We start from the raw sequence: 13,322 nt of genomic DNA on the forward strand, positions 1-13,322 counted from the left end.
ATAAGAAAAATATCAATACATAAAACTAAAAATTTCCCCCAAGTTTACATTCCAAGACCTCATCCTAATTCACAATCACCATACGTGACCAATTTGTTATCAAGTACTCTTTTTTTCTACCTTCACATTATCTTTTACATGGTTCCTCTGTTATTGCCTCCTCTGGTGTAGGAGCCCCATAACCTGGCAGATGTCTACTAGTCACTGCTGAGTCTGACTGCCTCAAGTCTCTTTCCCACTCCAGTGCATGCTTCAATCAGCCAAACTCGTTATACTTCTAAAGGGCAGGCCTGATCACATAATTCCCTACTCAATAAACTCTAATGGTTCTCCATTACCTCTCAGATCAAATATAAAATCATCTGTTTGGTTTTTAAAACCCTTCCAAATTGTCCAGATTTCCTACACTTTGCTCCCCTCCAAACACATTATAATCCAGGTACACTGACCTATTTTCCCTTCCTTGTATACGACATTCCATCCCCATCTCCACCTCCAACTTGCTGTCTCCCCTAAAGCCTCCTTATATATAAACTTCCTAGATTGCCTAACGTCAAGTTTCAACTAAAATCCAATTTTCTACAAGAACCCTTTCCTATTCTCTACTCCAACTCCCAACCTCCTCCAATACTAGTTACTTCTCTTTAAAAATACTTCCATTTTAGGAAGGAAAAAAACAAATATTTATTAAGCTTTTAAAATTTGCCAGGCACTATGCTAAAAACTTCACAAATATTAACTCACTGGATTTTCACAATAACCCTGGTAAATAGAAGATATTATTATCCTCAATTTACAGATGGACAAAATAAGGCAAATAGAGATTAAGTGGCTTTCTCAGGGTCAGGCTGCATTTGAATTCCAAGTCTTTCCTTACTCTAGGCCTAATATTCCATCTTATATCACCTAGAGGCCTCTATATACAATGTATAAATCTTGTATGTATATAGTTATGGGAAATTATCATTCTTATGAATGTAAACTCTTGAGGAAGAGCAGGGACTATTTTTGCTTCTCTATTTTTCTAGCACTTAGTGTATACAATAAGCACTTAAAATGTGCTTGTTGACATGTCAAAGAAACAGATGGAAAGCTTTGATTCAATGGATTCTTTTCATCTTGATTAAGATACTCCACTGAGATAAAGTTTTATTCTTTTGGCGACTTTTAACACCTGTAAAATATCCATTTGAAATACATATAATGAAACTTGGAAACACTTCTGGAGTAGGTATACCTTCCTTCACAGATTGGATTGTTTCCTGCTTCCTACATGAAAACTTCCTTGGCTGCTCAAGAATCCGGTTTTTCTCTGAACTCTCATATTAATTACAGTATATAACACACACTTTAAACTCATTTCACAGATAACCTTATTTTATTTTTTCTAATGTTCCATATAAAGAGATCATATTTGTTATTTTTCTTTGGTTTCTCAAAGCATTTAACAATGTTGAGCACATATAATGCAAGTCACTGAATATTTACTTGTTGACCTAAATTTAAACTTTATCAAATCAAGTTATCCCTCAAGTAAGATTAAAAAAAAAAACAAAACACTATGCAAACATTTCCCCCATTATTATTATTATTATTAGTCATGTGACACTTTTAAGATGCTGAAACTCTAAGATCTTTTCCAGAATATTACATAGAATACCACCCAGGGGACATCAATTCTACCAAATAGCCAACATAAGAAATTAGGGTTAGGGTTAATGTTAAAGAGTGAGAGATAAGCTATGGTTTAGGTTCATCATAGTTATGTCAATTTTTCTAAAAATTATCTCTAGCTTGTCCCTATTAAATGTCATTAAAATAAGTAAATAAAACTCTGGATAGCTGAATGAAAGTGAAGATGGAAATACACCACATCGCAGCATCCTCAGCAGAGGAGGTCAGGAAACAGAAAGGGTGGTGAATCACAGAGCTAGTCCTTTAGGAAATTTAAAAACAAAAAACAAACAAACAAACAAAAAAAAACAAACAGAAAACTAAACAGGGAAATTCCACACTAAAGATGTGAAGGGGCCCTAGATCTTCAGATAGCAGACCTAAGTGATATAGGGATCTGAAGATACAAGTGCAAGAAATGCTAACATTTCCTCTTTTGTCTGTGATAGTCTCCTTCTCTAAACACTTGACTCTCCTTTTCTTGATAATTTTCTCTCTTAGGTTTTCAGGACACCACTATCTTCTGCTTCTTTCCTTCCTATCAGACTCTCCTTTCTAAGGATCTTCATCAAAGTCATGCCCTCTAAATACAGGCTCTGTCCTGGATCCTATTCTTTTCACTTGATGATCTCACCAGCTCCCATAGATTTAAATATTATCATAGATGATTATTATCACTGATGATTCTCAAATCAACCTGTCCTGCTCCAAGTACTCTATTAATCTCCATTGTCATATCCCCAACAGCCTTTCAAAAACATCTTAAACAGGATGTCCAAGAGATATCTTAAATTCAATATGACCAAAACTGAACTCATTATCATTCGCCCACCCACCCCAACTGCTCCTAGCTAAACTTCCCTTTTATTGTCAAAGGCAATCCCTACCTCAAGCTCAAAAAATAGGTGTCATTTTTGATTCCTTACTATCTCTTATCCTTTGATCTAATCTGTGTTTCAAGGCATGTAGATTTCATTTTTGTAGCATCTTTCTCCTCTGACACTTCTACAACTTTGACATAAAAGCTCTTATCATATTACATATGAATTATTACAAGAGTCAGCTGATGGTCTGCCTGCCAGAAGTGTTTTCCCACTCCAAGACATCCTTTATTTGACCATTTAATAATGTGATTGTCTTAAAGCTCAGGTCCAATCACATCATCTCTTTCTGATCAACTATTTCTAGAAATTCCCTATCATCTCTAGCATAAAATACAAAATCCTTTGTATGGCATTCAGAACCTTTCTAATTATTGTATATATTTTGCTTCTCTGTACATATTTGTTTACTGTCTCCTCCATTAGAACATAAGTTTTTTAAAAACAATGATTCTTTTGCCCCTTCAGTGTCCCCAGAGGTGAACAATAAGTCCTCATTTAAGTATTTACTGATTGACTATCTATTAGTTTGAATCTATTCCTCTAACAAACTTTGTTTTTGAAGTAGACTATTAACTGAACTTAGTTTTAACTGACTTCCTAAGTATAGCTACTCAAGTAGCTGTGATTTGGAAATTACCATCAATTACAATTCAGCCTATGTGACTCATTTCTATTGTTATAAATTTAACAACTAGGAGGTCTACTCAAAGAGTGGGAAAATATCCTAACTTTCTTCTGACACTACACAAATACCATTTGAGTACTCTGGATGTCCGTTAAAAATCCCTTCACATTACCAAATGATCAGCTAACATAAAATTCCTTGATAATTTTTTACTCATAGTTTCCAGAGTAACCATTAATTATCTATTGTATCCTTTTTCATATTTGTCATCTACTCCTTGATTGCCCTCTGTGTGATATTCATTTTAAATTCTTTGGACAATGATTTATTCTTTGTCTCATTGACAAAACAGCAACACTGGTAGGATGTTATTATTAAAAAGTGGGCCTTTGGTTTCATGAAAAGCTTTGGGTCAAAAAAGGAGCTCCAAAATTTTCTAAAGACAATACAAAAGTAAAGGACTATCCTCCTTATTCACCTACATTATCTGTCATAGATACACATACAAATAGTATCTTTATAAGTGCATATTGATATACGGAAAACAAACAGTCTCTACATTTACATCGTCTTTCCTGAGTGGATGGAGAGATCAATTTCTTCTGGGATGTCTTCCAAGAGACTCTACAACAGTCTGGAGCTTGATACACTCAGTAAAATATTTGAAGAACATCACCATCCGTACCCTAATCCTTTCTTCAAATGGGCTCTGTAGTGATTCACTAATACCAAAAGTGGCAAATTCCTTTGGTGAGTAGAAATCCCCCCCTTTTTTAATGCCTTGTTTGATGATTATTATGAGAGGGCCATTGAACAGGATTACTTCTGTTATTATATCTTCTAATGACCTTGAATAAATGTGATATTATGGATCCCGAAAAGAGCCTGTGAAGTAACATTTCATCATACCAAATCAAAATCAACAAATAATAGCAATTTTTAAACTCTCTACATCTTTTTTGGGGGGGAGGGAGTCACAAGGCAATTTGGGATTAAGTGACTTGTTAGAAAACTCTGAAGCCAGTGATCTATCCACTGAGCCACTAGGTATCTCCAAATTTTCTACATCTTTCAGTTAACTATGAAGTGGTAAAGATGTGAGTTATTGTTAAATATCTTTTACAATTGATAAATTGTTCCTTATTAATAAATTTCATCAAGGATGCTCATGATTAATGAATAGATAATTCAAAAATTTTATATACTTGTAAGTGGGGGCATATATATTGGTGCTTACTGGGGCCCTTTTTGTTGCCTTTTTTTTTTTTTTTTTTTTTTTTTTTGAGTACTAATGAATTGAAGTTTTTTCATGTCTGGAATTTTCCCCTCATGAAGTTACCTTGCATATCATTCACTCAATACCTTCGAAATTTACCTCCATTATTCCCTCCACATATAAACTTGGTCCACGCCAGGCTGCATTTATTGTCTTTGTTTTATTTAGTGCCACTTGAACTACTCTTCAAAAGGATATCTGAGACTAGGATATTAGGATTCAAGTATGATGAATGTTGTTCATGATGGAAAATTTTAGCAAATCTTATTCAATTTTTCCCCTTCTGTTTGTAGTTCTTTTATTTTCAACCTTGAATGTCCTTGGGATGATTTTCTTAGCTGGATCTTTTGCAAAGCATTCTTTAAACTCATTTAATTTTCTACTATTTCTCTATGCTTTCTAAGATGCTACTGCTGACAACTGTACATCATTCTTCAAAAGAACTAAAGAAGAGTTCATATTCTAACTCAGGGTTAAAATTCGCAGACATTTCTCTATCTGGAAATTGAAGCAGATTTTGTTGACTAGGGTGCTGGGGCTCCCTTAATCTCCTTATTGTAGCCATTAATTTACAATGTAAAACTTCAATATCAAATTACTAAAATCAGAATTTATGTAGGTGCTAAGAAAAAAACAACCAACTGTTATTAATTTTAAAAAATTGTAATTGCATACCACATTAAAAAATTACATACGATCTTGTATACCAAAGAGCTAAATACATGTCAGCCTTGGAAGTAGTCATCTGAAATTTGCTTGATTGAAAAAAATCCTTGATATAAGCTGACTTTCTATGCCATGTGCCCCTTTTCCTAAGTCATTCAAATTTGGTCTTTCAGTCCTAGACTTTTTGCTAGTCTCCCAGGACCATGCTAGAATACTGACTCTTACAAATGGTTCGATTACAGTAAAGGCCTATTACTAGAGGGCAAGAAGAAGAGAAAGAACATTTCAAATGTTTTCACTCTTCTTCATGTTATGTGTCCTTCATATGTTTCTGTAGGTTTGTGCGTGTGTTTGTGTAGGTATGTACTTCAGTACTCCTTGGTTAATAAACTCAGATGATTATGGGATACTGGTATGTGTCCAATTAGGAAAAACAATTTTTTAATTCCTCAAAAGGCTACAAATTGTCAATGATCTTGAAGTAATATGTTAATTGTCATAAAGTCAATTGGGGAGGATGTTCAAATATATCAGTAAATATCTATCACTGCTACTGGGAAACTCCAAGAATAACTTCTTTTCTTTTCCTATCCATATATATATATATATATATATATATATATATATATATATATATATATATATATATATATGGAACAACTCTATCCACTAAATTACCTACCTACGTTTATTTTGAAAACTTTGGTGAAAAATTTCAGAATTTAAAAGTATCTTAAACTTAGTTGCCATTTTTACCACAGAAATAATGTATGAACTAATTTTCATTGAATATACCATCCTAACTTGACAAAAAGTATCAATTTCTACCAATCCTGGAGTCAAGAAGACCCGAGTTCAAATATGTTCTCAGATACTTACTAGTTGGGTAGTCTTTAGTTTCTTCAACTTTAAAAAGTTTCATCTTTAAGTTACATTTAATAGTAGCACCTCTCCCTCAGGTTTGAGATAAGGACCAAATGATATTTGTAAAACACTTATTAAAGTATCAGATACACAGCAGGTGCTTAACAAATGCTTGTATCCTTCACATTAAACACGTTTGTGGATTATTAGAAAATACTTCTGGTCAATATCAATTCTTGTTATTTATTTGAAATTATGACAAACTGGCCAATGTTAAATATAATCATTTTAGAAAATAAATAGCAATGAGAAGCCACTACTTACCTATACTAGAGGTGTAATCAGTTGCTCCAAAGATCAACTCTGGTGCTCTATAGTAGCGAGAGCAGATATATGAAACATTGGGCTCTCCTCGAACCAGCTGCTTCGCACTAATAACAAAATGGAAAAGCATCTTATCAGCTACATGTCCTCCAAGATTCATATTAAATCTAGTCATTTAATCTGAGGCATATTTTTAAATGTGGGAAAAAAAAAACACCACCTAAGTGAATCAACAAAATACTCATGTTTATACATTTGTTTTAGATATATTTCCAAATATTACAATACTGTAATATTGTATACATTATATAACTGATTTAAAGACAAGCAATATTAAAACAATCACTGCACTGCTACAAACTTAGAATCACTTAAGTGCCTAAGTTCTACACAAAGAATTGATTAAGTACAAATTCAAATTCTACATCCTTGTTTACCTTGATAACAAACAATCTTTTATGAATCTTGACATCATAGCCCCTTTGTTCAATAGAAAAATTCCTTCATTAGCAAAATAGCTGTTTGGACATGTATACATATATTATATTTAACTTATACTTTCACATATTTAACATGTATTGATTAACCTGCCATCTGGGAGAAGGGGTGGAGGGAAGGAGGGGAAAAGTTGGAACAAAAGGTTTTGCAATTGTCAATGCTGGAAAATTACCTATGCATAAAATTTTTGTAAAAAAAAAAAACAAACCCCAAACAACAACCCCAAAAAACTCCTTCATTTACCACCACCATTATAAGGCTCTCATATTTAATTTTTTAAAAATTTTACATATTTAAAATATTTACATATTTTAAAAAATTAAAATGAATTAGTTATTATTTTGAAACACTATCTGAGAAAAAATGAAACACAAAGCAGCATAAAACAATCAGAATTGAGAATCCCTATCAAAATTTGGTGTCTTTTATTAATAAGCAAAGAACACAAGGCAACAAAGCTAAAAGAGTTAAATGAGAATAGTAAGGCAACAGACTAAGTATAACATGTACATATCAGGGTAATGAGCTAGACATAGAGTCTGGAGAGAGGTCACAGCAGTTTCAAATGCAAAGAGTCTAGAATTAGAAGTAAGACATGTGTAAGCCAATTTAACTAGAAAAAAATAAAAACAAAAACAAAAAACCCAAAAAACACAACTTTCTATTTCTATTAAACACTTGCTATGTGTAAGACCCCCAAAGCACTTCTTGGCAAAGAATGGTCATATAGCTTCATACACACAGATCAAAAAGGCTTAAAGAGTTTACATTTTTGTGTGGTGGAGGGGAGATTTTAACTATTATGATTAGTAATTAAAAATAACATGAGAAGAAAAGAATCCTATCCATTAGGGAATAAAGAAAGACTATTAGTGATGGTGCCTGAGCCAACCTCAGAAAAAAAGAGATTCTAAAAATACGAGATGATAAAAGAGTTCATTTTAGGTTTTGCGGGACAACTAATGATTCTAAAGCATTAAAGAAAGAGCTCTGGGAAGAACAAACAAGTTATGATCAGGACACAAAACTAAAGAAGAGGAATAATGTGAACTAAGTCTAAAGGTTAAGCTACATTTAAATCTGAAGGGTCTAAATGATAACCTGAGGAGCTGATATTCTATCCTAATTGTACTAGGAAAACTTGAGGTTCTTGCTACTGAGGAGAAATGACACAATATTCGCTAACTTTTAAATGTTCATATTTTTAAATGAGTCATTCAATTTTCATTCTAATTAATACTCAGTGCTTCCTGGCCCCTAAAGTTATAAATTAAAGTCATAAGTTGAACCCAAACTCCAAATGAATATTAATGTTAAATACTTTAAAATTATTTCTTTTCATTCTTTTTCTAGTAATTTGTTTAATCCCAATATTCATGCTTCATTATTAAATTCAAAGGTCAGGATTATTTCTTGTGATATCTCCACAATGGGTCCCTACTCAGCAAGTGAATTATCAAGTTAAATAATAAAAGTTGCTCTTTAGATTTAGGGATGAAATGAAGTGAAGTTATGGTTGAAAAAACAAACATCAAAAGCTCTTCTCTTTTTATAATATAATATTTCTGTATAGAAGGCTGGCCTTGAAATCAGGATGGCTTGGATGCAGGTCTTTATTTTAAAAAAATAACTGAAATTGCAAGCTTAAAATAATTACATGCACCAGGCAACTCTGTAAAAATTTAACTTATAGGTGAATTACTGATCTGTATTAATAGAGAGAGCTACCTGGGAAATCTCCAAACAAATGAAATCAGAAAATTCCCTGCTCTGAAATAAAATCAAATCCACTGATTAAAAAAGATACATAAAAAGATTATTTGCTGTTAATGAATTATTATAGACAGAACTAATCTAGTAAGTATTTATTTTATTGTAGGTGCAAAATTAATCCTATTTGTAACCTTGGAAGGGACACTACTTCCTCTTGATTCCCTGCAAGCTACATGTTTTCTACCCTCTTAATTTATATAGGAGATACCTTCCTTCTCTACGAATGGAAAAGGTATATATAGACATGGTCTGGTCAGTACGGCATACCCTCAGCTGGGTTTCAAATTTCCTTTGATTGGCTTATACCTGAGACAGCACCACTAGTATTTCTTCTATCATCATTAATTGAACAGTGAGAAAAACATCGCTTTTAAAATCTGTGTTTTAAAAAGTTTCACTACAGAAAAATCTGTTGAATCAGACAATGAATCTATTAGATGAGATTCTCCCTGTAAAGGCAAAATCTTTATTCTAGATTCCACCATAATGAAGTATATTAATAAAACTGTTTCTATGACCCAGCTGGATAAGAATACTTCAACAATCAAAAATCAACATTATATTTTTTTCACATGTAATTTAACACTGTACTGTAAGTAGGGAATAGTAACAGTTTTGGAACACTTTGATATAGGTATTAAGCAGCAGTTCCCATTAAGTCTTATAATGAAAAGTCTGGAAGTCATAAAAGCTCAGAAATAAACCAAATCTCAGAAGAGCCATTAGACATTTGTATACTATGAAACTGGAAAGATCAAAAAGAAGATATTAGCTATAGATATACGTTCTAGGTACTATGAATAGTATATATGATCAGTGGGAAATTCTCCCAGAGATAACTGAAAGCCCAAATCAAAAATATATACTAGGAATTACATTAACGGAGTAAAGTATTAACATTTTTTGAATCAGAGAGAGAGATCTCATTTTTATATACATATTCTGAAGAAGTAAAAAATAGATTAAAAGATCCACATATTCCAAAATGTTCATAGAAGCTTTGTTTGTGGTAGCAAAGAATTAGAAATAAAGTAGAAACTATTCAATTAGAGAACAGCTGATGAATTGAAATAAATGAATGTCATAGAATATTATTGTAAGAAAGAAATGACAAATATGAAGAATTTAAAGAAACATGCACGATGTGATACAGAGGGAAAGTAAGCAGAACAATATATAATAATTATAATTACAATAACAATTATAACAACATTAAAAAAAAAAAAAGGACCACCAAAAAGGGAACCAATCTCTGAATAGCTGCCATACCGATACCAGCCTCTTCTTAGTAAAGTTCACAGAAAGAATTCTGCATCTACACTGTTAATGCAGATGCTTATTAGATGTTTTTGCACAGTTATTTTAGTATGTGGGCAATATGGGAAGTAGTTCTATGTCTGAAAATGACTTGTTAAAAAAAAAAGGTGTCACTAAAATACTCGAAAGTGAAACATCAAGTTGAAATCATAAGGACACTGTAAAATGTTTTGAAGTAGAAATATGAAAATTAGAAGGTATGAATGTGTCTATATAAAACCTAAAAAAAAAAGAATCAAAAGAGAACAAGACATGAGAAAAATATAAGAAAGAAAGCAAAGTAGAAGTCAGTGAAGGTCAGTCCAACATTTAAAAGCTGCTTCAATGAATCCATGTACTTATTTCCTGGTAGCTATTTTCTTCTACTAGTAGGGATTAAACCCATTCCTACAATGTATAGTTTTATCTTCTACAAATTTTTCCGCAGAGGCTTTCCTATAGGATGCTTAAATTATATTATTATTGTTGGCTTTTCCTCCACGAAAATTATTCTACATCCTATAGTCACACATGTTCTTGTGGAAGTCTTTTAATCCACTTCTTATGGAGATCATGGTTGTAACCATCTCTATTTTACATCAGGTATGAGTTTTTTCATGAATTGAATTTCAGCCACCAACAATTCTGATTTTCATGAGACTATAATAGAAACTGATTATTCTCAGCTACATAAAATCACTGCAAATTAACTGTTTCAAAGACAGACTTTGTAATGAGGAATGGTTTGGGAATTATTGAAAGTGGTAATCAATTCCCCAAATGTAATCTGATTATCTTTCTCAGCTTCAATTATAGGCTTACATTGTCCATTTGCAATGCTAGTCTTAAGATGTACAAGATGCAGAACAAGACTATATTTCCTTTTAAGAATTTAAGATAATTCAAAGATAGCAAATAAATAAAAGTCTAAGTGAGGCTAATGAAATTTTTGGGGGATATCCCAGGGAATGAAATAAATGATAGAAAAGAAAAAAGGAAGGAAAGGATGGTGACAGGGAGGGAGGGAGGAAGAGAGGATGGAGAGAGAAGGGGACTGAGGGAGGAAAGAAAAGGACAGATGGAGGGGGAAAATAAAAAGATGAATGAAATTTTATAATTAATGGCAATGAATAAGGTAAATGGAGGGTGAAAAGAGGCAGGAGCTGCAAAGAAAAAAAAAGCGCTAGTAGGAAAGAGAAAGAAAAAAAGGATAAAATATTACTACTTAAGTCTCTTCCTCCTCTCTAAACTTAGATAAAAATGAGCCAAAGAGAAACAAAATTATGTACAGCCTAATCAAAATGACAATGTTTAGATGTAGAATAAAAACAATAGATTATACTTATGATTCTTTAAAAAGTTTGCAGTGTTTTTACATACATTATTTCAATGAACATGTAACAGGATTAGAATGGTATGTGAAAATTCAAAAGAGAAAACTTACCTTCCAAAATCACAAAGTTTTAGGACAGCTGTATCAGGGTCAAGCAAGAGATTCTGTGGTTTAATATCCCGATGACAGATTCCAAAGGAATGGATATAGGCTAAACTTCGAAACAGTTGATACATGTACAACTGGAATAAACAATAATGAATGTTACATTTCTTATATCAAACTTAAGACTATCCTTAAATCAGTAAACAATGAAACAAGAAAACTAAGTTTATGGGAAAATTAGTACCTCCAGTTAAGAAATGAAATACATATGGGGGCAGCGAGGTGGCGCAGTGGATAGAGCACCAGCCTTGAATTCAGGAGGACCCGAGTTCAAACATGGTCTCAGACACTTAACACTTCCTAGCTGTGTGACCCTGGGCAAGTCACTTAACCCTAGCCTCAGGGGGAAAAGGAAGGAAGGAAGGAAGGAAGGAAGGAAGGAAGGAGGAAGGAAGGAAGGAAGGAAGGAAGGAAGGAAGGAAGGAAGGAAGGAAGGAAGGAAGGAAGGAAGGAAGGAAGGAAGGAAGGAAGGAAGGAAGGAAGGAAGGAAGGAAGGAGAAGGAAGGAAGGAAGGAAGGAAGGAAGGAAGGAAGGAAGGAAGGAAGGAAGGAAGGAAGGAAGGAAGGAAGGAAGGGAAGGAAGGAAGGGAAGGAAGGAAGGAAGGAAGGAAGGAAGGAAGGAAGGAAGGAAGGAAGGAAGGAAGGAAGGAAGGAAGGAAGGAAGGAAGGAAGGAAGGAAGGAAGGAAGGAAGGAAGGAAGGAAGGAAGGAAGGAAGGAAGGAAGGAAGGAAGGAAGGAAGGAAGGAAGGAAGGAAGGAAGGAAGGAAGGAAGGAAGGAAGGAAGGAAGGAAGGAAGGAAGGAAGGAAGGAAGGAAGGAAGGAAGGAAGGAAGGAAGGAAGGAAGGAAGGAAGGAAGGAAGGAAGGAAGAGAAGGAAGGAAGGAAGGAAGGAAGGAAGGAAGGAAGGAAGGAAGGAAGGAAGGAAGGAAGGAAGGAAGGAAATACATAAATATCTCTGCAGTTTTTGACATTATTAGTTTTCCTTGGCAAATACCTTTCAGAAGTTACTGTGACCCAAAACTCTCAGGATTTTCTGGACTCGGGCAAGAAGAGAGAGACCTAAGAGTCTATGTGTCACAGCAATGATGAATTAGGCTATAACACCATTATCATCCTTGATGAATCTCAGAGATAAATGGGTTTTAAATCACCACATACACCATGGATGACTAACACAACAGAAATGCCCAAAACTATGAGGACTTTTTTCATTTTATTCCAAAAGGTGATAGTTAAATACCTGCCTGAAGGACAAAGAAAAAAAGTCCATATGAAGAGATATTTTCTCCTGAACCTCTTTGATGGTGTCTCTCAAGGGTAGGATCTACATATCTTGCTTGCTCTGACTTGTTGGCTGCCTAAACAGCATGTCCGTTGGAAAACAATCATCACTGAGGTGGATCAGCCAGACACCATCCTTATACAGGCGCATGTGAGATGTAAAAGTGACATTTGTGGCAGTCCCTTTAGAAGCTGCTGATAGGGCAGCGACTCAGATGAAGTAATCTTGAGAATGACCTTGTAGTTTTTAATTGCATCAAAAAGATATGATAAAGCAAAGATAAATCACTGCTTGGATTTCATCATAGTTTACTTAGCAATTTGGCATCAAACTGAACTCCAAAGTGTAATAGTTTAAAAAAATTTTTTTTTAAAAACATTATTTAACAAGGGTAAAAAGTTTAGGAGATTTTATTTTTGACTCAAATGAGTATGTTACAAAGAGAAAAATTAAGATAACACTGACTACTGAATTAAGATGACACTTCCTCTGACCTTCTGGAAGGCATTAAGGGTGTATTGACATGTCAATGTCATCAAGATCTTTACAATTCGGTAACATATAGTAAATAAATAGGAATATTATTTAAATCTTAAGGTATAGAGTCTTTCCTTCACTGCCATGAAAAAAGGACCCTGCAAATAAGAAACCTGGCCTCATGTGT

The 13,322-nt window shown here is 33.6% G+C and overlaps 1 protein-coding gene across 4 annotated transcripts in view; it reads right to left on the bottom strand.

Moving 5' to 3' along the window:
- Positions 1-13,322, bottom strand: part of GSK3B (glycogen synthase kinase 3 beta) — a 226,549-nt gene that overhangs the window by 84,282 nt on the left and 128,945 nt on the right. For all 4 annotated transcript variants that reach the window (XM_074301332.1, XM_074301331.1, XM_074301330.1 and 1 more), the window contains exons 5-6: positions 11,325-11,455; positions 6,314-6,420 (exon numbers count right to left, since the gene is read on the bottom strand). In XM_074301332.1, the coding sequence (XP_074157433.1) occupies positions 6,314-6,420; positions 11,325-11,455 (238 nt within the window). The remainder of the gene's footprint in view (positions 1-6,313; positions 6,421-11,324; positions 11,456-13,322) is intronic.

This window comes from Sminthopsis crassicaudata, chromosome 3, assembly GCF_048593235.1.
Source record: "Sminthopsis crassicaudata isolate SCR6 chromosome 3, ASM4859323v1, whole genome shotgun sequence".
NCBI lineage: Eukaryota > Metazoa > Chordata > Mammalia > Dasyuromorphia > Dasyuridae > Sminthopsis > Sminthopsis crassicaudata.